The sequence below is a fragment of the Scyliorhinus canicula genome, chromosome 12 (genome assembly GCF_902713615.1).
Source record: "Scyliorhinus canicula chromosome 12, sScyCan1.1, whole genome shotgun sequence".
NCBI classification, from domain to species: domain Eukaryota; kingdom Metazoa; phylum Chordata; class Chondrichthyes; order Carcharhiniformes; family Scyliorhinidae; genus Scyliorhinus; species Scyliorhinus canicula.
Genome location: NC_052157.1, coordinates 160,687,516 through 160,711,256, shown reverse-complemented (window position 1 = coordinate 160,711,256; position 23,741 = coordinate 160,687,516). Strand labels below are relative to the sequence as shown.

Genomic DNA, 23,741 nt, shown 5'->3' with positions numbered 1-23,741 from the left:
TTAGCTTGGGTCCATGCAAGGAACCGCTTTCCAAACCTTGTTTTCCTTTTTAAATTCCTGCCTTTCTGACTACCTCACAATTGCCGACCTTTTAAAACGACTTACTTTTGGTTTCGAACTGAGCCCCCCACCCCCTCACAGCTGCAAGCTGCTATCGGCAGACCCATTGATCCAGTATGCTCTGCAGAAGGGTCCGTGAAACTATTTTAATGGATTTGGCTAACAGCCAATCCCCTCTTCTGAAATTCCGGGACATTTCATGTTTTCGATTGGGATTGGTTGAGCCTTTCGGAAGAATCTGGATCAGTCTCCATTTTGTCTCAGTTCTGTGAAAACCTCGGAAGCAGCAGGAACTGATTTAAATGCAATCTCCGTCAGGTCTGTGAAGGTTTAACTCATGATTTAAATGTGGCAAGCAATCTCCAGCCTGGTCTGTGAAAGCCTAATCTTTGTTTGGAAGGCTGGGAAAGGCACAGTGCTGATAGCTGTCCCTTGAAATCTCTAGAGGTCTGGAAGAAAGGGTATTTTACTTTCTCTTTACTACAGTTCATCTTGATCCACAGAAGGAGCAGACAAGCGTTCCAGAGGTAGAGTACACGGAAAACCTTGTTTTAAATTCTCAGGTAGAGAATTCTCAGAGAGCCAATCTGGCTGATGTTATTCAACTGAAAATGACTCCCCAGAGATAGTTCCACAGCCTGCATGTTCGAACTGAAGACAACCATTCGAAAATCCAAACCAGCCAATGATTTCAACACTTTGCAACCTTGGAAGATCACCAATTACAAAGACTACAACCTCAGCAGCAAAGAATAATCTCTTCTCTTCCTTCATTTTGGAAGGAGTAACAGGAAGACAGAGTACTGGGCTAATGGTAAGATTCTTGGTAGTGTGGATGAGCAGAGAGATCTCGGTGTCCCTGTACATAGATCCCTGAAAGTTGCCACCAAGGTTGATAGGGTTGTTAAGAATGCATAAGGTGTGTTAGCTTTTATTGGTAGAGGAATTGAGTTTCGGAGCCATGAGGTCATATTGCAGCTGTACAAAACTCTGGTGCTGCCGCATTTGGAGTATTACGTGCAATTCTGATCGCCACATTATAGGAAGGATGTGGAAGCATTGGAAAGGGTGCAGAGGAGATTTACCAGGATGTTGCCTGGTATGGAGGAAAGGCTGAGGGACTTACGGCTGTTTTCGTTAGAGAGAAGAAGGTTATGAGGTGACTTAATTGAGGCATACATGATGATCAGAGGATTAGATAGGGTGGACAGTGAGAGCCTTTTTCCTCGGTTGGTGATGTCCAGCACAAGGGGACACAGCTTTAAATTGAGGGGAGATAGATATAGGACAGATATCAGAGGTAGGTTCTTTACTCAGAGAGTAGTAAGGCCGTGGAATGCCCTGCCTGCAGTAGTGGACTCGCCAACACTAAGGGCATTTAAATGGCCATTGGATAAACATATGGATGATATGGGAATAGTGTAGATGGGCTTTAGAGTGGTTTCACAGGTCGGCGCAACATCGAGGGCTGAAGGGCCTGTACTGCGCTGTAAATGTTCTCTGTTCTATGTTCAACCCCAGTTTAATCCCTGTTATTTTCAACCTTTCCTCCCCCTCCCCCACCATGTGTCTGTCTTGTGTGTGTCTAGGTAGTATGTAGGATGGGATTAGCAGAACAATTAGATTAGCAGGTCATCGTTCTACCGTTGCCAATACATGTGTATCTTCCTCTTGTTATAAATAAACAGTTTTTAAAATATTTTACTTAAAATCTGGTGCCTGTAACTCATTGGGGCAGTCCGGGGTCAATGGTCTTAGGGGTCAATGGTCTCAGGGGTCAATGGTCTCAGAGGTCAATGGTCTCAGGGGTCAATGGTCTCAGGGGTCAATGGTCTCAGGGGTCAATGGTCTTAGGGGTCAATGGTCTCAGGGGTCAATGGTCTCAGGGGGTCAATGGCCTTAGGGGTCAATGGTCTCAGGGGTCAATGGTCTCAGGGGTCAATGGTCTCGGGGTCAATGGTCTCAGGGGTCAATGGTCTCAGGGGTCAATGGTCTCGGGGTCAATGGTCTCCGGGGTCAATGGTCTCAGGGGTCAATGGTCTCAGGGGTCAATGGTCTCAGGAGTCAATGGTCTCAGGGGTCAATGGCCTTAGGAAAACACACAGATTGTTGGTTAATTCCCTTATGTTGGGACTCTGGGGGGTGTGGGGCTGGAATTGACCGTGCCCCCACCCAGGGTGTTGTAACAACCAGGAGAAAGCCCCTACTCCTCATCAAACAATGCCCTGGCATACTTTAATCAACCTGAACAGATACACAAGGACTCGGTGAAACAATTCATCTGAAAGACAGCACGTCTGATAGTCCAGCACTCCTGTAGTCCAGCCCTCTCCTGCACGGGGTTAGATACAGAGTAAAGCTCCCTCTACGCCATTAAGGTATCTGCCTAGAATGTATGTTTAAGTCTTTCGTGGGACAGGTGACCTGATTCAGAGATGTGATTTGTATAATTAGTGAGAACCCGACACAGTGTAGCGCCAATTCCATTCAAAACACCCCTTGATCAAAGCAAAGGATCCGGTATCTGTAACACTGTCTCCAGACGATAGACACTGATGGGAGAGGAGGTGGCAGGGTCAACTTAGTCCTCAGAGGGAACTGTATACGAGGACAAGGGGTTTGAGTGTGATGTGTTAGACCTGGAAAGTCGATAAAAGTCATTAAGGTCAGAGGTGAAATAGTGGGTTTATTGGACAGAAGCTGATGGGGTTTTTCTGAGGCTGTTATCACAATGGCTGACCCAGAATGCTCTGCAGATACTCACTCGTTTAACTGGCCAACCATGATGAGGTTTGGAGTAGTACCGGTCAGGGTAGCTGTACCTCCGATACTGGCAGCATAACAAACACTGAGACTCATTCCCTTGGAGAGTTTCAAATGTCGCTGCAATTGATCATTTTCATTCTCTTCAATCCTGGGAGGAACCACTGGTGTTGGCAGCTGCCCGTTGCCTTAAACAGAGAGAAAATGACCATTTCAGCTTGGAAGCACAGTGGTTATCATTCAGTCAGCTTTCTCTGGACAAACTAAAACTCAAACACTCCCAGGACAGGTACAGCACGGGGTTAGATACAGAGTAAAGCTCCCTCTACACTGTCCCCATCCAACACTCCCAGGACAGGTACAGCACGGGGTTAGATACAGAGTAAAGCTCCCTCTACACTGTCCCCATTAAACACTCCCAGGACAGGTACAGCACGAGGTTAGATACAGAGTAAAGCTCCCTCTACACTGTCCCCATCAAACACTCCCAGGACAGGTACAGCACGGGGTTAGATACAGAGTAAAGCTCCCTCTACACTGTCCCCATCAAACACTCCCAGGACAGGTACAGCACGGGGTTAGATACAGAGTAAAGCTCCCTCTACACTGTCCCCATTAAACACTCCCAGGACAGGTACAGCACGAGGTTAGATACAGAGTAAAGCTCCCTCTACACTGTCCCCATCAAACACTCCCAGGACAGGTACAGCACGGGGTTAGATACAGAGTAAAGTTCCCTCTACACTGTCCCCATCAAACACTCCCAGGACAGGTACAGCACGGGGTTAGATACAGAGTAAAGCTCCCTCTACACTGTCCCCATCAAGCCCACGGATAACTTCACGATGCTCCACAACTCCAGCTTCCACCCTAAACACATTAAAGAAGCCATCCCCTATGGACAAGCCCTCCGTATACACAGGATCTGCTCAGACGAGGAGGAGAGTAACAGACATCTGCAGCCGCTGAAAGATGCCCTTGTACGAATGGGATATGGCGCTCGACTCATCGATCAACAGTTCCAACGTGTCACAGCAAAAAGCCGCTCCGACCTCCTCAGAAGACAAACACGGGCCACAACCGACAGAGTACCCTTCGTCTTCCAGTACTTTCCTGGGGCGGAGAAACTACAACATCTTCTTCACAGCTTTCAATACGTCATCAATGAAGACAAACATCTTGCCAAGGTCATCCCCACACCCCCACTACTTGCCTTCAAACAACCGCGCAACCTCAAACAAACCATTGTTTGCAGCAAACTACCCAGCCTTCAGAACAGCGACCACGACACCACACAACCCTGCCATGGCAATCTCTGCAAGTTGTGCCAGATCATCGACATGGATACCACCATTACACATGAGAACACCACCCACCAGGTACGCGGTACATACTCGTGCGACTCGGCCAACGTTGTCTACCTCATGAAAAATGAAAAAAATGAAAATCGCTTATTGTCACGAGTAGGCTTCAATTAAGTTACTGTGAAAAGCCCCTAGTCGCCACATTCCGGCACCTGTCCGGGGAGGCTTAGTCTGCTTTAAAAGCCAGCGATTTAGCTCAGTGAGCTAAACCAGCCCCTAAACGCTGCAGGAAAGGATGTCCCGAAGCGTGGTACATTGGCAGACCATGCAGACGCTGCGACAACGGATGAACGGACATCACCCGACAATCGCCAGGCAGGAATGTTCCCTTCCAGTCGGGGAACACTTCAGCAATCAAGGGCATTCCGCCTCTGATCTCCGGGTAAGCGTTCTCCAAGGCGGCCTTCAGGACGCGCGACAACGCAGAACCGCCGAGCAGAAACTTATAGCTAAGTTCCGCACGCATGAGTACGGCCTCAACCAGGACCTGGGATTCATGTCGCGTTACATTCACCCCCCACCATCTGGCCTGGGCTTGCAAAATCCTACCAACTGTCCTGGCTTGAGACAATTCACACCCCTTTAACCTGGGATTACCCCTCTCTCTGGATCTGTAAAGATTCAATTACCTGCTAATTCTCACATTCTAAACATTGTCTGGCATCTTTGAATTTGTCTATATATATGTTTCTGGGACAAACCTCTTCATTCACCTGAGGAAAGAGCAGTGCTCCGAAAGCTCTTGTTTGAAACAAACCTGTTGGACTTTAACCTGGTGTTGTAAGATTTCTTGAAAGAATCCAAACTATATTCGCCAGCCTGTCCGTGTTAGCGAGCTCCACATTCTAACCGCTCTCTGGGTAAAGGTGTTTATCTATTTGATTTACTGGTGACTATCATACATTAATGGCCATTGTTTTGCTTTTTTTTAAACTTTAGATTACCCAATTCATTTTTTCCAATTAAGGGGCAATTTAGCGTGGCCAATCCACCTACCCTGCACATTTTTGTGTTGTGGGGGCGAAACCCACGCAGACACGGGGAGAATGTGCAAACTCCACACGGACAGTGACCCAGAGCCGGGGTCGAACCTGGGACCTCGACACCGTGAGGCAGCTGTGCCTCACGTGTGTGTACTAGGCTACCGTGCTGCCCCTATTAATGGCCATTGTTTACAATTCCTCCACAAATGGAAATATTCTCATGGTGTCCATTCGGAATTTTCACAAACTCGGGTCCCCTTGAAAACGCCCCTTTGCCAACGATAATAAGCTCCCAGCTGTTCAACTGTCCCCGATAACTCTTATCCATCTGTTCTCATACCGTCTGTGTAAATCCTTTCTATCTATTGAGAGCAGAACCACAGAGTTTGAGGCTGGTTTAGCTCACTGTGCTAAATCTCTGGCTTTGAAAGCGGACCAAGGCAGGCCAGCAGCACGGGTTCAATTCCCGTACCAGCCTCCCCGAACAGGCGCTGGAATGTGGCGACTAGGGCGATATTTCCCGCTAGCGAGCAGGAAAGGTAGCTGGCACTTTCTCCGCCATGCGTTTTGGGAAAACACAAAGGGTCGGATCCCGCAACGTAACGCTTGTGAGGCGCGCCCTGCCAGCAACTCCGTCCCCCGGCACTGCCCCATGGAACTGCCAGGGCAGTGACCCTCTACCCCCTGAGCAGCACACTCACCTGACCTTCTCCGAGAGGTCACGGGCTAAACCTGTCCAGAGCAGCGGCGATAGAAGTTCAACATAATAGGACAACTTTTGAATTCCCTGCTCCTGGAATAAATCCCGTTGCTTTGTCCGCGTTTTAAATACAGAAAACAAAAGAAGACGTTTAAAAGCTGTTTAAACTGATGGCTCTTACATTTGTCAGCTCTCCCATTCTTGTCCTGCTCTGTCCTATTTGCTTGCTTGATGTTCTCTGTGTCAAAGTCGGTGTTGTAAAATTTCTCCGGCACAATGTCAACGGCGTGAGAATTGATGATGACTTTATCTTCGGAATTCAGCGTGCCCTTCTCTTGCAGTTCCACTTCCTGCTCCTTGTTGTTGTGATTCTGCTCCTCAGTGCTGCCCCCTACTTTGTGGAGTTGGTCTAGCACGGCCTGCGCGATGGGCACCATCATGGCGGTTGTGGCAGTGTTACTGATCCACATGGACAGGAAGGCTGTCACGATCATGAACCCCAACATTAACCTGGGAAGAAAGAACCAATCATGACACACATTGGCTCCAAGTCAAGGCTGCACCTCAATTTTAAACTTCCTCTCCTTGTTGTCGAACCTCCGCATGATCCTGCCCCCTCCCAATCTCTCTAATCATCTCCAACGCCTATAACCCTGCAATATCTACGCTCCTCCATTACCGACCTCCTGGGCATTCCTGGCTTCCTTTTCTCCTTTGCTGGTGATTGGCTGCCTGCCTCCCTCCCAAGCTCGGGAATTGCCTCGCTAAATCTCTCTGTCTTCCCTCTACTGAGGTGCTTCAGGAAACCAGCCCACTTGTCTAAGCCTGTTGGTCCCCTGTCCAAATGTCTCCTTGTTTGGCTCAATGTTAAATATCTACCTTGGGTTGGTTCCATCACATCCCAAGTCAGCTCTTCACTAACTCCATGAAGAATTCACGCTGATATCTGGCTGTTAATCATTATGGAAGAGGGAATAAAGATATGTCATTTCTATCGCAGGTTTTGTGACCAACCAGCATCCCAATGCCTTTACTAATGAAGAATTATTGAAGAGTGATCACTGTCATGTGGGAAATGTGGCAATCAATTTGCACACAGTCAGATCCCACGAACAACAATGCAATAACGACCAAATATTCTTGATTTTGTTTGGGGGGGTGGAAATATAATAATGATAATCTTTATTGTCACAAGTAGGCTTACATTAACAATGCAATGAAGTTACTGTGAAAAGCCCCTAGTCGCCACATTCCGGCTCCTGTTCGGGTACACAGAGGGAGAATTCAGAATGTCCAAATTACCTAACAGCATCTTTCGGGACTTGTGGGAGGAAACCGGAGCACCCGGAGGAAACCCACACAGACACGGGGAAAACGTGCAGACTCCGCACAGACAGTGACCCAAGCCGGGAATCGAACCTGGGTCCCTGGCACTGTGAAGCAACAGAGCTACCCACTGTGCTACCGTGACGCCCATAGGACAACTGTGAGAATCACCCCCACTCTTCTTCAAAATCCACCTGAAATGGCAGGTGTGATCTCTGTTTAACATCTCTTGCAAAGAAAACAGCAGCGTTGACTATGCAGCCTTCCGACAGCACTGCAGGGGAGTGGGACTTGAACCCATGACCTTTTGGCTTTGGCGGGAGTGCGGCCCACTGAGGCGCGGCTGACACAGTTTGGGGTGTGAGATGACGCTACGCAAATGCTCGTCCTCAAGGCGGCGCAGTGGGTTACACTGCAGTCTCACGGCGCCGAGGTCCCAGGTTCGATCCCGGCTCTGGGTCACTGTCCGTGTGGAGTTTGCACATTCTCCCCGTGTCTGCGTGGGTCTCACCCCCACAACCCAAAGATGTGCAGGGTAGGTGGATTGGCCACGCTAAATTGCCCCTTAATTGGGAAAAAAATGAATGAGATAGTTTCAAAAAAAAAAACCAAAAGCCCGTCATTGCTCACTTTGCAAAATCGAAAGGCTGAACCAGCAGGGGCTCTATTCCCCAGGAGAGAGAAGGGTGAGGAGATGGCCTGACCAACACCACCTGCAAGTTCCCCTTCCCCCTCACTACCCCGACTTAGAAATATATCGGCCGTTCCTTCACTGTCACTGGGTCAAAATCCTGCAACTCCCTCCCTAACAGCACAGTGGGTGTACCTACACCACACGGACTGCAGCGGGTTCAAGAAGGCAGCTCACCCACCACCTTCTCAAGGGCAATTAGGGTTGGGCAACAAGCGCTGGCCTAGTCAACGACGCCAACATCCCATGACAGCGACTAATCATTCACGGAGCCTTACAGAGCTGGTTTGACTCCAACAATGAGCAGCACCCTCAAAGCGATACGTTTGTGAAGATTCCAGTGTTCCACTGCTACGGCCACCATCAACCCCCCAACAAGCAACATGTTGGTGTCTTTCAGGTACTGCATACACACCTGGAATAAAACACACACAGCAACGGGATAAGGATAAGCTGGGGTTGTTTTCGCTGGAGCAGAGCAGGCTAAGGGGCGGCCTGATCGAGGTGGACAGGATTATGAGGGGCGCGGACAGGGTGGCGAGGGAGCAGCTCTTCCCCTTTAGTTGAAGGGCCGGTTACGAGGGAGACACAAGTTCAAGGTGAGGGGCAGGAGGTTTAGGGGGGGATATGAGGAAATCCCTTTCTACCCAGAGGGTGGTGAGGGTCTGGAACGCACTGCCTGGGAGGGGGGTAGAGGCGGGTTGCCTCACATCCTTTAAAATGTACCAGGATGAGTACCTGGCACATCCTAACATTCAAGGCTATGGGCCAAGTGCTGGTAAGTGGGATTAGGTGGGCAGGACAGATGTTATTCATGTGTTGGTGCAGACTTGATGGGCCGAAGGGCCTCCTCTGTATTCTGTAAATACAGCATCACAGTGCTGCAATATAACGGTGTGTTTGTGTGTTGGGAGACTGCATGTTTTTAAAAATATTTTAATTGATGTATTTGCAACATTTTTCGAACAATAACAAACAAAATAATAATTGAAGTGTTGGATGACGTAGACTTGCGAGGTTAACATATACCACCAACACTGAGGCAGGTTCAACTCTATTTTATTAACTAACTATGAACTAATCGACATACGAGAACTGTGGGTTTAAACAATGTTAGTTTAACTGGAGACCTAAGCCTCTCCGAACCAGTTGATTCTCTCAGCACGTGGCGTGAGTCTGTGCTGGGCTGGATGAGTTCTTGTTACTCTGAGAGGCAGCACCCAGAATGAGCGGGAACCGTGGTGCCCTCTGCCTTTATAGTGTGTGTATTCTAACTGGTGATTGGCTGCGGTGTTTGTACATGTTGATTTGTCCCTGTGTGTGTCCATCAGTGTGTGTCTGCACCATGATATACTGGTGTATATTATGACAATAATGACATAAACATCAACGTGGTAAACGAGACAGTTCCCACCCAACCCCTGCTGTAGATCCCTTAACCATATTGCACCTACCCGCCCCCCCCCCTCCCCTTCACAATGCTGCTTCTGCTGACATTTTAATTTTCCCCAAGTAAGTCGACGAAAGGCTGCCACCTCCGAGAGAACCCCAGCATTCACCCCCCGTGATGAATGTTATCAGTAGCTGATATAATGGTACCTTACCTTTAAAGCATTGGCCCTTTAAGACCGGGCTTGGAATCCTGCGGGACTCCGCCTCTGGCTCCGCCCCCAGGAAACGGTATATAAGATAAGGCTCACTCAGGCCACATGTGATGAGCACACTTCTCGGCTGCTGTACAGTTCTCAGATGATTAAAGCCTTTGAATCATCTATCTTCTCTCCTGTGTCATGATTGAGGGTGTCTCACCCCCCCCCCCCCCCTCAAGGCAAACTTTATTTTCTCCAGCTTGAGAAACCCAGCCATGTCACTGACCCAGGTCTCCACACTCGGGGGCTTCGAGTCCCTCCACATTAACATGATCCATCTCCGGGCTACCAGGGAGGCAAGGCCAGAACGTCGGCCTCTTTCACTCCCTGAACTCCCGGATCTTCCGACACTCCGAAGATCGCCACCTCTGGACTCGGCACCACCCGCGTACCTAGTACCCTGGACATCTTCCCAGCGCCTCCCACAGATACTCCCACTCCACCCGATCAAAAACCTTCTCTGCATCCATCGCTACCACCACCTCCGCCTCCTCTCCTTCCGAGAGCATCATAATTACATTCAGAAGCCTCCGAACATTAGCATTGAGCTGTCTATCATTAACAAATCTGGTTTGGTCCTCCCCTATCACCCCCGGGACACAGTCTTCCATCCTGTTGGCCCTCCAGTCCTTTAACAATTACCTCTACCTCATCAGGGCCTCCAGCCCCTCCACCAGGTCCTCCTCCACCCTCGGAAACCTCAACTGATCGAGGAATTGCCTCATCCCCTCCACCCCAGCCGGGGGTTCTGATTCATATAATTTGCTATAAAATTCTTTAAACCCCCCCCCCCCCCCCCCGGGTCCAAGACCACGTTACCCTCCCTATTCCTTACTCCCCCAATCTCCCTGGCCGCCTCTCTCTTCCTAAGCTGGTGCGCCAGCATCCTGCTCGCCTTTTCCCCGTACTCGTAAACCGCCCCCCTTGCCCTCCTCAACTGCTCCACCGCCCTCCCCGTGGTCAACAACTCAAACTCCGCCTGTCGCTTCCAACACTCCCTCAGGCGCCCAGCGTCCGGATCCTCCGCACATCTCCTATCCACTCGAAGTATCTCCTCCACTAATCTCTCCCTCTCTGCTCAGTCCACCTTTTCTCTGTGGGACCGAATCAAAATTAGTTCTCCCCTTACAACTGCTTTCAGAGCCTCCCAAACCATTGCTGCTGATACCTCTCCCGTATCGATTGTTTCCAGGTCATTCTGAATGGACTTATTCACCCACCCGCAGACCGCTTCGTCCGCTAACAACCCCACATCCAGTCTCCACAGCGGGCACTGCCCTCTCTCCTCACTCAACTGCAACTCCACCCACTGCGGGGCACGATCGGAGACTACAATCGCCGAACATTCCGTCTCCGCCACCTTCGGAATTAGCGCCCTGCTCAGAACAAAAAAAATCAATGCGGGAGTAAACTTTATGGACATGAGAAAAAACTGAAAACTCCTTCGCCCTCGGCCGCTCGAATCTCCACAGGCTTACCCCCCCCCCCCCCCCCGCCCCCCCACCCCCCCCCCCCCCCCCCCCCCCGCCCCCATCTGCTCCATAAACCCCTCAACTCCTTCACCGCGGCACGCCTCCTCTCGGTCCTGGATTTTGACCGGTCCAGTTCGGGATCAATGACCGTGTTAAAGACCCCCCCCCCATGATCAGGCCGTGAGACTCCAAGTCCAGGATTCATCCGAACACCCGCCTCATAAATCCCACATCGTCCCAGTTCGCCATATATACATTCACAAGCACCACCCGTACACCCTCCAACTTCCCACTCACCGTTATATATCTACCCCCCCCTTATCTGCCACAATTCTTCCAGCCTCAAACACCACCCCCTTCTGATCAATATCAGACCCCCCCCCCCCCCACCCGGCGGGAGACTGCATGTTTGTATGTGTGTGTGTGTTTGTACGTGTGTGTTTGTATATGTGTGTGTTTGTACATGTGTGTATGTTAATATACGTGTTTGTGTTTGTATGTGTGTGTTTGTACATGCGTGTGTGTTTGTACATGTGTGTGTATGTGATTGTACATTGTATGCATGTATTTGTACATCTGTAATTACAAACTGTATTTGTACAGTTGTGCCAACTGTGTGTTCAGACACATGTGCGTGTGCATGCATTTGGAGATGTGTGTTTGCACATGTGTGCATCTGTACATATGTATGTATGTGTACACGTGTATGTGTTTGTACATATAAGTGTTTGTGCATGCGTATTCCGTACATGTATTTGCATATGTGTGCCTGTGCATACATATGTGTTCATACATGTGTTTGTACATGTCTGAGTCCCATGTGTGTTTTGTACACATGTGTGTTTGGATATGTGTATGTCCTGTACATGTGTTTGTATACATGTGTGTGTGTTTGTATCGGTGTATATTTGTACATGTATGTTACGAAAACAAAGGTAGTTTATATTTGTATTGGAAAACATTGGAAATAAGTGTGTCCAATTTAATGTGTCTGAGCCTGGAAGTGTAAAACCTATAGTTAGATTCATGCTGGACAAAGGTGTTTGTATGTGTGGGATTTGGTTAAGTTCCAACTGTATTTCTATTATGTTTAGAGAAGCATGAAGAATACATAAAACACATAAGCATGTGGGTGTTGCTTAGCAATTGGGGCTTTGTAAGATTGAGAAACTTTAAAGTTTTAGTTTTAGCTGAATGTGTGGGCAGTTGGGGACAAGACACTGGGGGCTGGACAGGACAAGGGAGATGCAAAGTTTTCCGAAGTAACAAGATACATTCCAGATAACCATGGAATTTGGACAGGAAAAGCATTTCAGAGACATGAAGCTAAGAGAACAGAGACTAAGGTATTGTTCAGAAGAGTTCAAGAAAGAGTAAACAAAGTGTCCTGAGTTAACGAGAGAGTTGAAGTAACTAAATTTAAATTGGGTCAGCAGACTTTAGAGGTGAATGAAACATAATGATGTCATTTTAATACAGTCTGGGAATTGAGAGTTAAAGCAATTGTGAGCAGATTGTCATGTGAGAGTACCTTTAAGAAATGGATGTTTAAGCAATGTACCTTTAAGAAGTAGAGCAGCTCATATTACTGAAGTGATGTCAGAGGGGGGAGCTGAGCTGAGATCACTTCTGTTTTTTCTGCTTTTAGTTTCAGTTTGAGAAAGCAGCTGAAAAGTGCCTGGCTGGTTTGCTGTGAGTTGTTTTGAAAGGAGAAAGTCAGTTTTGAGAAAAGAGCTTGGGTGTGTCTGTGTTTGCAGTGAGCTGGATCTGCTGTGATCTCTGCCATGAAAGACTATCTCTGAATCATTTGGGTGATTTAAACTCATAATAGTGATGTCTTTAACCTGATGTGTTTCTGTTTAAAGGTGTTAAGTCTTTTGGAAGTTTGAAGGAACATTTTGAGAGATTATTTAGTGTTGCATTATTTTAAGTGGGGGGTGTTAAGGGAACCAATGTTTGTTTAAGAAGGTTACGTTGAATTCATGGAATAAACATTGTGTTGTGTTTAAAAACCCTCGTGTCCATAATTGTAATCCCACTTCAAAAGCAACAAACATTAAAGGGAAAGGTTGGTTGAACTCCATGATACATTTTGGGGTTCTGAAAACAACGCTCTCATAACAAGATCACACATCAGTCGAGACAAGGCAATCCTAAAGTGGCTGGTGTGAAATCCTGGACTGAATTGGCTGTTAAAGGTGGATCGGAAGCTTTGTTTAAAAGTATCAGTTGGAAAACCTGGTCTGGATTCTGGAATGCAAGCCACTAAATCAAATAGGATTTTAAAGCATGTCTTTGGGAGTGGAGTTTGGAAATTCTCATGTGACATTCTTCTGGGAGAATTCTGAAAAGACATCAACAAATATTCACCTGGGGTTCAGAGAGGGGTGCATGTATTTTCCCAAAGTCATTGTTGTGTTATGTTTCTTCGTGTAGTATAAGCTGCTTCCTTGATGTATGCTCTGATAACGGAAGGTCCAGACTTTGTAATGTGTTCAATATGTTTATTGAACTATTAACACAGTTCTTAAATGAGTTTGAGTCCCCTGCTAGTCTAACTGTAGTAACTCAGTCTAACTGGACCAGCTTGCTCTAAGCCACGTGCTGGGTGTGATGCTTCTGATCAACCCTGATGTACTCTCTAGATGTCTGTCTGTGGAAAGAGACAGAGCCTGTGTGGTGCCCTGTCCTTTTATATGGGTTGTGGAATGCCCCCTGGTGGTAATGCCACCTCTGGGTGTCTTGACTGCTCATTGGTTGTGTCCGAGTCGAAGTGTTCATTAGCTGCATGTTTGCATATCATGACACCTCCAGTGCTCCCTCTAGTGGTTACTTAGTTGCAGTGTATTTACATTAACCCCTTGTGTATTTACAGTGATGCATATCACCACAGTCATCTTGTGTGCTTAAAAGGGACTTTGTGTTAATGAGACCATTGTAGGTTAAGAGTTACTATGCAATCCCTAAAACCTGTGAGCAATTGTTAAAATAAGGGAGGAGTAAAGGAGTATTGTAAAATAATCCAACTTGTTCATGTTTAATATTTTCCCCCCTGTTGTACTAATTATTGGTCCTGTGACTCTGTCCCTCCACATTTGTAAAAAGAAAAGGTAAAAGTTGCGCTAATGTTCAATTCTGGGACCTTCCCATCCAGTTATAACATCAACTGTGTTTGTGTATGTCTGTGTGAGATTGGCTCACTGAACCATAAAGTGGTCACGGTAACAGTAATGTACGAGTTATCCTTGTCTAATCTTTCGGGATGTGAATCCTCATGTGGTCAAACAGAAAACAGAGAAATGGGGCGTGAATCCCACCGCCGCTGTCTCCCGAATTCTCCGGCACCGGAGATTCGGCGGGTGTGGGAATCCGCCGGTCGGTGCACCCCCCCCCCTCCCCCCCCCCCCCCCCCACCCCACACCCCCCCCCCCCACCCCCCCCCCCCCCCCCCCCCGGCGATTCTCTGGCCCGCGATAGGCCGAAGTCCCGCCGCTGTCAAGCCTCTCCCGCCGCCGTGGATCAAACCACCTACCTTACCGGCAGGACCAGGCGGCGCGGGCGGGCTCCGGGGTCCTAAGGGGGGGGGGGCACGGGGCGATCTGACCCCGGGGGGTGCCCCCACGGTGGCCTGGCCCGCGATCGGGGCCCACCGATCGGCGGGCGGGCCTGTGCCGTGGGTCACTCTTTTCCTTCCGCCTTCACAATGGTCTTCACCATGACGGAAGCGGAAGTGACTCCCTCCCCCGCGCATGCGCCGGGATGACATCAGCAGCCGCTGACGCTCCGGCGCATGCGCAGGCTTCCGCCGGCCGGCGAAGTCCCTTCGGCCCCGGCTGGCATGGCGCCAAAGGCCGTTCCTGCCAGCCGGCAGAGCGCCAACCACTCCGGCGCGGGCCGAGCCCCTCAAGGTTAGGGCTTGGCCCCTAAAGGTACAGAGACATCGCACCTTTGGGGCGGCCCGACGCCGGAGTGGTTCACGCCACTCCATCCCTCCGGGACCCCCGCCCCGCCGGGTAGGGGAGAATCCCGCCCTTGTTCTGTTATGCGTTAGTCATTTATCAGCTGATATAATTATATTTGGAAAGCGATAGCAGAAAGGAACAACAACATTACTTTATTACCCTGCTGATTACAGGTCGAATATTTGAACAGTGAAATCATCACCAGGCAATCGGCCCGAGGATTGAATCTCAAGAGTCAGCCAGGCCCAGATTCTTACCCCAGTGACAGAAGGGCGAGGGTTCAATCCCCACCCGGGAGATTTGAGGTGATAATCCAGGCACACACGCCAACGGCAGTGCTGAGGGAGTGCTGCACTGTCAGAGGGTCAGTACTGAGGGAGTTCTGCACTGTCAGAGGGTCAGCACTGAGGGAGTGCCGCACTGTCAGAGGGTCAGTACTGAGGGAGTGCTGCACTGTCAGAGGGTCAGTACTGAGGGAGTGCCGCACTGTCAGAGGGTCAGTACTGAGGGAGTGCCGCACTGTCAGAGGGTCAGTACTGAGGGAGTGCTGCACTGTCAGAGGGTCAGTACTGAGGGAGTGCCGCACAGTCAGAGGGTCAGTACTGAGGGAGTGCTGCACTGTCAGAGGGTCAGTACTGAGGGAGTGCTGCACTGTCAGAGGGTCAGTACTGAGGGAGTGCTGCACTGTCAGAGGGTCAGTACTGAGGGAGTGCTGCACTGTCAGAGGGTCAGTACTGAGGGAGTGCTGCACAGTCAGAGGGTCAGTACTGAGGGTGTGCCGCACTGTCAGAGGGCAAGTACTGAGGGAGTGCCGCACTGTCAGAGGGTCAGTACTGAGGGAGTGCCGCACTGTCAGAGGGTCAGTACTGAGAGAGTGCCGCACTGTCAGAGGGTCAGTACTGAGGGAGTGCCGCACTGTCAGAGGGTCAGTACTGAGGGAGTGCCGCACTGTCAGAGGGTCAGTACTGAGGGAGTGCTGCACTGTCAGAGGGTCAGTACTGAGGAGCGCTGCACTGTCAGAGGGTCAGTACTGAGGGAGTGCCGCACTGTCAGAGGGTCAGTACTGAGGGAGTGCTGCACTGTTAGAGGGTCAGGACTGAGGGAGTGCTGCACTGTCAGAGGGTCAGTACTGAGGGAGTGCTGCACTGTCAGAGGGTCAGTACTGAGGGAGTGCCGCACTGTCAGAGGGTCAGTACTGAGGGAGTGCCGCACTGTCAGAGGGTCAGTACTGAGGGTGTGCCGCACTGTCAGAGGGTCAGTACTGAGGGAGTGCCGCACTGTCAGAGGGTCAGTACTGAGGGTGTGCTGCACTGTCAGAGGGTCAGTACTGAGGGAGTGCTGCACTGTCAGAGGGTCAGTACTGAGGGTGTGCTGCACTGTCAGAGGGTCAGTACTGAGGGAGTGCCGCACTGTCAGAGGGTCAGTACTGAGGGAGTGCTGCACTGTCAGAGGGTCAGTACTGAGGGAGCGCTGCACTGTCAGAGGGTCAGTACTGAGGGATTGCCGCACTGTCAGAGGGTCAGTACTGAGGGATTGCCGCACTGTCAGAGGGTCTGTACTGAGGGAGTGCTGCACTGTCAGAGGGTCACTACTGAGGGAATGCTGCACTGTCAGAGGGTCAGTACTGAGGGAATGCTGCACTGTCAGAGGGTCAGTACTGAGGGAGTGCTGCACTGTCAGAGGGTGTGTACTGAGGGGGTGCTGCACTGTCAGAGGGTCAGGACTGAGGGAGTGCTACAACAGTCAGAGGGTCAGTACTGAGGGAGTGCTGCACTGTCAGAGGGTCAGTACTGAGGGAGTGCCGCACTGTCGGAGGGTCAGTACTGAGGGAGTGCCGCACTGTCAGTGGGTCAGTACTGAGGGAGTGCTGCACTGTCAGAGGGTCAGTACTGAGGGAATGCTGCACTGTCAGAGGGTCAGTACTGAGGGAGTGCTGAACTGTCAGAGGGTCAGTGCTGAGAGAGTGCTGCACTGTCAGAGGGTCAGTACTGAGCGAGTGCTGCATTGTCAGAGGGTCAGTGCTGAGGGAGTGCTACGCTGTCAGAGGGTCAGTACTGAGGGAGTGCCGCACTGTCAGAGGGTCAGTGCTGAGGGAGTGCTGTACTGTCAGAGGGACAGTACTGAGGGAGTGCTGCACTGTCAGAGGGTCAGTACTGAGGGAGTGCTGCACTGTCAGAGGGTCAGTACTGAGGGAGTGCTGCACTGTCAGAGGGTCAGTACTGAGGGAGTGCTGCACTGTCAGAGGGTCAGTACTGAGGGAGTGCTGCACTGTCAGAGGGTCAGTACTGAGGGAGTGCTGCACAGTCAGAGGGTCAGTACTGAGGGTGTGCCGCACTGTCAGAGGGCAAGTACTGAGGGAGTGCCGCACTGTCAGAGGGTCAGTACTGAGGGAGTGCCGCACTGTCAGGGGGTCAGTACTGAGAGAGTGCCGCACTGTCAGAGGGTCAGTACTGAGGGAGTGCCGCACTGTCAGAGGGCCAGTACTGAGGGAGTGCCGCACTGTCAGAGGGTCAGTACTGAGGGAGTGCTGCACTGTCAGAGGGTCAGTACTGAGGGAGCGCTGCACTGTCAGAGGGTCAGTACTGAGGGAGTGCCGCACTGTCAGAGGGTCAGTACTGAGGGAGTGCTGCACTGTTAGAGGGTCAGGACTGAGGGAGTGCTGCACTGTCAGAGGGTCAGTACTGAGGGAGTGCTGCACTGTCAGAGGGTCAGTACTGAGGGAGTGCCGCACTGTCAGAGGGTCAGTACTGAGGGAGTGCCGCACTGTCAGAGGGTCAGTACTGAGGGTGTGCCGCACTGTCAGAGGGTCAGTACTGAGGGAGTGCCGCACTGTCAGAGGGTCAGTACTGAGGGTGTGCTGCACTGTCAGAGGGTCAGTACTGAGGGAGTGCTGCACTGTCAGAGGGTCAGTACTGAGGGTGTGCTGCACTGTCAGAGGGTCAGTACTGAGGGAGTGCCGCACTGTCAGAGGGTCAGTACTGAGGGAGTGCTGCACTGTCAGAGGGTCAGTACTGAGGGAGCGCTGCACTGTCAGAGGGTCAGTACTGAGGGATTGCCGCACTGTCAGAGGGTCAGTACTGAGGGATTGCCGCACTGTCAGAGGGTCTGTACTGAGGGAGTGCTGCACTGTCAGAGGGTCACTACTGAGGGAATGCTGCACTGTCAGAGGGTCAGTACTGAGGGAATGCTGCACTGTCAGAGGGTCAGTACTGAGGGAGTGCTGCACTGTCAGAGGGTGTGTACTGAGGGAGTGCTGCACTGTCAGAGGGTCAGGACTGAGGGAGTGCTACACAGTCAGAGGGTCAGTACTGAGGGAGTGCTGCACTGTCAGAGGGTCAGTACTGAGGGAGTGCCGCACTGTCGGAGGGTCAGTACTGAGGGAGTGCCGCACTGTCAGTGGGTCAGTACTGAGGGAGTGCTGCACTGTCAGAGGGTCAGTACTGAGGGAATGCTGCACTGTCAGAGGGTCAGTACTGAGGGAGTGCTGAACTGTCAGAGGGTCAGTGCTGAGAGAGTGCTGCACTGTCAGAGGGTCAGTACTGAGCGAGTGCTGCATTGTCAGAGGGTCAGTGCTGAGGGAGTGCTACGCTGTCAGAGGGTCAGTACTGAGGGAGTGCCGCACTGTCAGAGGGTCAGTGCTGAGGGAGTGCTGTACTGTCAGAGGGACAGTACTGAGGGAGTGCTGCACTGTCAGAGGGTCAGTACTGAGGGAGTGCTGTACTGTCAGGGGGTCAGTAATGAGGGAGTGCTGCACTGTCAGAGGATCAGTACCGATGGAGTGCTGCACTGTCAGAGGGTCAGGACTGAGGGAGTGCTGCACTGTGAGAGGGTCAGTACTGAGGGAGTGCCGCACTGTCAGAGGGTCAGTACTGAGGGAGTGCCGCACTGTCAGAGGGACAGTACTGAGGGAGTGCTGCACTGTCAGAGGGTCAGTACTGAGGGAGTGCTGCACTGTCAGAGGGTCAGTACCGAGGGAGTGCCGCACTGTCAGAGGGTCAGCACAGAGGGAGTGCTGCACTGTCAGATGGTCAGTGCTGAGGGAGTGTTGCACAGTCAGAGGGTCAGCACAGAGGGAGTGCCGCACTGTCAGAGGGTCAGTACTGAGGGAGTGCTGCACTGTCAGACGGTCAGTACTGAGGGAGTGCCGCACTGTCAGAGGGTCAGTGCTGAGGGAGTGCTGCACTGTCAGAGGGTCAGTACTGAGGGAGTGCTGCACTGTCAGAGGGTCAGTACTGAGGAAGTGCCGCACTGTCAGAGGGTCAGTACTGAGGGAGTGCTGCACTGTCAGAGGGTCAGTACTGAGGGGGTGCTGCACTGTCAGAGGGTCAGTACTGAGGGAGTGCTGCACTGTCAGAGGGTCAGTACTGAGGGAGTGCCGCACGGTCAGAGGGTCAGTACTGAGGGAGTGCTGCATTGTCAGAGGGTCACTACTGAGGGAATGCTGCACTGTCAGAGGGTCAGTACTGAGGGAGTGCTGCACTGTCAGAGGGTCAGTACTGAGGGAGTGCTGCACTGTCAGAGGGTCAGTACTGAGGGAGTGCTGCACTGTCAGAGGGTCAGTACTGAGGGAGTGCTGCACTGTCAGAGGGTCAGTACTGAGGGAGTGCTGCACTGTCAGATGGTTTGTACTGAGGGAATGCTGCACTGTCAGATGGTCAGGACTGAGGGAGTGCCGCACTGTCAGAGGGTCAGTACTGAGGGAGTGCTGCACTGTCAGAGGGTCAGTACTGAGGGAGCGCTGCACTGTCAGAGGGTCTGTACTGAGGGAGTGCTGCACTGTCAGAGGGTCACTACTGAGGGAATGCTGCACTGTCAGAGGGTCAGTACTGAGGGAATGCTGCACTGTCAGAGGGTCAGTACTGAGGGAGTGCTGCACTGTCAGAGGGTGTGTACTGAGGGAGTGCTGCACTGTCAGAGGGTCAGGACTGAGGGAGTGCTACACAGTCAGAGGGTCAGTACTGAGGGAGTGCTGCACTGTCAGAGGGTCAGTACTGAGGGAGTGCCGCACTGTCGGAGGGTCAGTACTGAGGGAGTGCCGCACTGTCAGTGGGTCAGTACTGAGGGAGTGCTGCACTGTCAGAGGGTCAGTACTGAGGGAATGCTGCACTGTCAGAGGGTCAGTACTGAGGGAGTGCTGAACTGTCAGAGGGTCAGTGCTGAGAGAGTGCTGCACTGTCAGAGGGTCAGTACTGAGCGGTTGCTGCATTGTCAGAGGGTCAGTGCTGAGGGAGTGCTACGCTGTCAGAGGGTCAGTACTGAGGGAGTGCCGCACTGTCAGAGGGTCAGTGCTGAGGGAGTGCTGTACTGTCAGAGGGACAGTACTGAGGGAGTGCTGCACTGTCAGAGGGTCAGTACTGAGGGAGTGCTGTACTGTCAGGGGGTCAGTAATGAGGGAGTGCTGCACTGTCAGAGGGTCAGTACTGAGGGAGTGCCGCACTGTCAGAGGATCAGTACCGATGGAGTGCTGCACTGTCAGAGGGTCAGGACTGAGGGAGTGCTGCACTGTGAGAGGGTCAGTACTGAGGGAGTGCCGCACTGTCAGAGGGGCAGTACTGAGGGAGTGCTGCACTGTCAGAGGGTCAGTACTGAGGGAGTGCTGCACTGTCAGAGGGTCAGTACCGAGGGAGTGCCGCACTGTCAGAGGGTCAGCACAGAGGGAGTGCTGCACTGTCAGATGGTCAGTGCTGAGGGAGTGTTGCACAGTCAGAGGGTCAGCACAGAGGGAGTGCCGCACTGTCAGAGGGTCAGTACTGAGGGAGTGCTGCACTGTCAGACGGTCAGTGCTGAGGGAGTGCCGCACTGTCAGAGGGTCAGTACTGAGGGAGTGCCGCACTGTCAGAGGGTCAGTACTGAGGGAGTGCTGCACTGTGAGAGGGTCAGCACTGAGGGAGCGCTGCACTGTCAGAGGGTCAGTACTGAGGGAGTGCCGCATTGTCAGAGGGTCAGTACTGAGGGAGTGCTGCACTGTCAGAGGGTCAGTACTGAGGGAGTGCTGCACTGTCAGAGGGTCAGTACTGAGGGAGTGCCGCACTGTCAGAGGGTCAGTACTGAGGGAGCCCCGCACTGTCAGAGGGTCAGTACTGAGGGAGTGCTGCACTGTCAGAGGGTCAGTACTGAGGGAGTGCTGCACTGTCAGAGGGTCAGTACTGAGGGAGTGCTGCACTGTCAGAGGGTCAGTACTGAGGGAGTGCCGCACTGTCAGAGGGTCAGTACTGAGGGTGTGCTGCACTGTCAGAGGGTCAGTACTGAGGGAGTGCCACACTGTCAGAGGGTCAGTACTGAGGGAGTGCTGCACTGTCAGAGGGTCAGTACTGAGGGAGTGCTGCACTGTCAGAGAGTCAGTACTGAGGGAGTGCTGCCCTGTCAGAGGGTCAGCACTGAGGGAGTGCTGTGGGTAGGTGTGTCTTTCACACAAGACATTGAAGTAAAGCCTCAGATGCTCTTTGTAAAAGATTCTGTAATACTAATTGTGGTGGTATGAATGTGAGCACTGCCATTGGTGCAGAGCATTGGCTCTGGCTGGTCATGTGCCTCTCGTCTGATTGGCTTGGACTAGTCATGTGACTGCTCACCAATTGGTCGAGAGGCAAGTAGACCCGCCTCCGAGGCAGGGTATAAGCACCCAGAGTCCCTGGCGGTCAGCCTTTCTCTGTAGTCGACCACCGGGCTAACAACTAGCTGATTAAAGCCAAAGTTTGGACCTTCATCGTGCCTCGCGTCCAATTGATGGTACATCACTAATCGAGGAGCTGGGTAAATCCCTCCACACGTGGTAAATATTTAATTCTATGATCAGATGTTTGATTACTCGAGAACGTTGTGTCTGTTGTTTGTAGCCAGGGGGTCATTCAGCCACGGTTCCGTTTGCCGAGGACTATTGCACCGGCTCTCCTGTCTAACCTACCAAAAAGCGGCATTCCGAAAGCAGGATCCGGGACCCTCACCCAGGAAACAGGGCTGGAATTTTGTCCTGATGTGGTACTACGATCTGATGCAATATTTTGGGACCCTCTCCACGTCTTGATGTATTGCACCTCTTCCCAAAGAGCTGCAGCCGTTTGCGGTTGAAACCCTCCTCTTGCTGACACTGTGGTCGCAGCCAGTGTGCTCAATTCATTCTCAGGAGACTCAGTGGGTCCTCCAGGCTGGATATCGCGCACCCCACCTCAAAGGGGTCGATTTCTTGCAATTAATTATTTGCTCAAAGACTTGAGACCTACAGAACATTTTCGGAGTATGTTCAGGCGTTTAAAAGACTTTGGCTGATTCTCAGTGCAGCTCCAATACCATGTGGTGTGGCCTTGTCTGTGACCCCTGGGGTAATGGTGATGTTAACCGAACAGATTGATCACCTCGAAGGACTGGTTCAGCCGCAGAACTGAAGTCTTGCTCTGCCTTGCCAGCTTTTCCCCCCTCTGCAGACAGATATACGCATCGGCCATGATCTGATTATCTGATGGAACAGGCTGGAGGATCAGAGTGGCTTCCTTCAGTTCCTAATTCATTGACATCTGCAATGTCACAAGGCATGTCCTGTTTCCTTACCAAGATCAGTTTTCCTGAATCTACCTGCCCCAGCAGCAAAGGTTTTTCTACTCATTCCCAGGATGTTGGAGTTGCTGGCTAGGCCAGCATCGTTGTCCATCCCTAATTGCCCTTGAGTAGCTGGTGGTGAGCTGCCTTCTTGAACCCCTGCAGCCCCTGTGGTTATAAGTACACCCACCGTGCTGATAGGGAGGGAGTTCCAGATCAGTGCCGATATATTTTCACGTCAGGATGGTCAGTGGCTTGGAGCAGAACACTCCACTAGTGGAGTTTCCCATGTGTCTGCTGCTCTTGTCCTCCAAGATCATAGTGGTTGCGGGTTCTGTTGTAGGAGTCTTGGTAAGTTGCAGTTGTGCAACTTGTAGATGGTACACACGGCTGTCACTGTGTGGCGGTGGTGGAGGGAGTGAATGTTCAAACTGTTGGATGGGCTGCTTTGTCCTGGATGGTGTCGACCTTCTTGAGTGTTGGAGCTGCGCTCACCCAGGCAAGTGGAGAGTATTCCATTACACGCCTGACTTGTGCCTTGTAGATGGTGGACAGGCTTTGAGGGGTCAGGAGGTGAGTAACTCACTGCAGGATTCCTAACCTCTGACCTGCCCTGGTAGCCACAGTGTTAGGATAGCAAATGTTGTCCCCTTGTTCAAGAAGGGGAGTAGAGACAACCCTGGTAATTATAGACCTGTGAGCCTTACTTCGGTCGTGGGTAAAATGTTGGAAAAGGTTATAAGAGATAGGGTTTATAACCATCTTGAAAAGAACAAGTTGATTAGCAATAGTCAACACGGTTTTGTGAAGGGTAGGTCATGCCTCACAAACCTTATTGAGTTTTTTGAGAAGGTGGCCAAACAGGTGGATCAGGGTAAAGCTGTTGATGTAGTGTATATGGATTTCAGTAAGGCGTTTGATAAGGTTCCCCACGGTAGGCTATTGCAGAAAATAAGGAAGTATGGAATTGAAGGTGATTTAGCGGTTTGGATCAGTAATTGGCTAGCTGAAAGAAGACAGAGGGTGGTGGTTGATGGCAAATGTTCATCCTGGAGTTCAGTTACTAGTGGTGTACCGCAAGGATCTGTTTTGGGGCCACTGCTGTTTGCCATTTTTATAAATGACCTGGAAGAGGGTGTAGAAATGAAATGAAATGAAATGAAAATCGCTTATTGTCACGAGTAGGCTTCAATGAAGTTACTGTGAAAAGCCCCTAGTCGCCACATTCCGGCGCCTGT

General features: G+C 51.3%; 1 protein-coding gene across 1 annotated transcript in view; it reads right to left on the bottom strand.

Annotated features, from left to right (window-relative positions):
* Nucleotides 1-23,741, bottom strand: part of LOC119975183 (solute carrier family 13 member 2-like) — a 75,352-nt gene that overhangs the window by 20,680 nt on the left and 30,931 nt on the right. The window contains exons 3-5 of the mRNA XM_038814783.1: nt 8,166-8,302; nt 6,052-6,380; nt 2,825-3,011 (exon numbers count right to left, since the gene is read on the bottom strand). Coding sequence (XP_038670711.1) covers nt 2,825-3,011; nt 6,052-6,380; nt 8,166-8,302 — 653 coding nt within the window. The remainder of the gene's footprint in view (nt 1-2,824; nt 3,012-6,051; nt 6,381-8,165; nt 8,303-23,741) is intronic.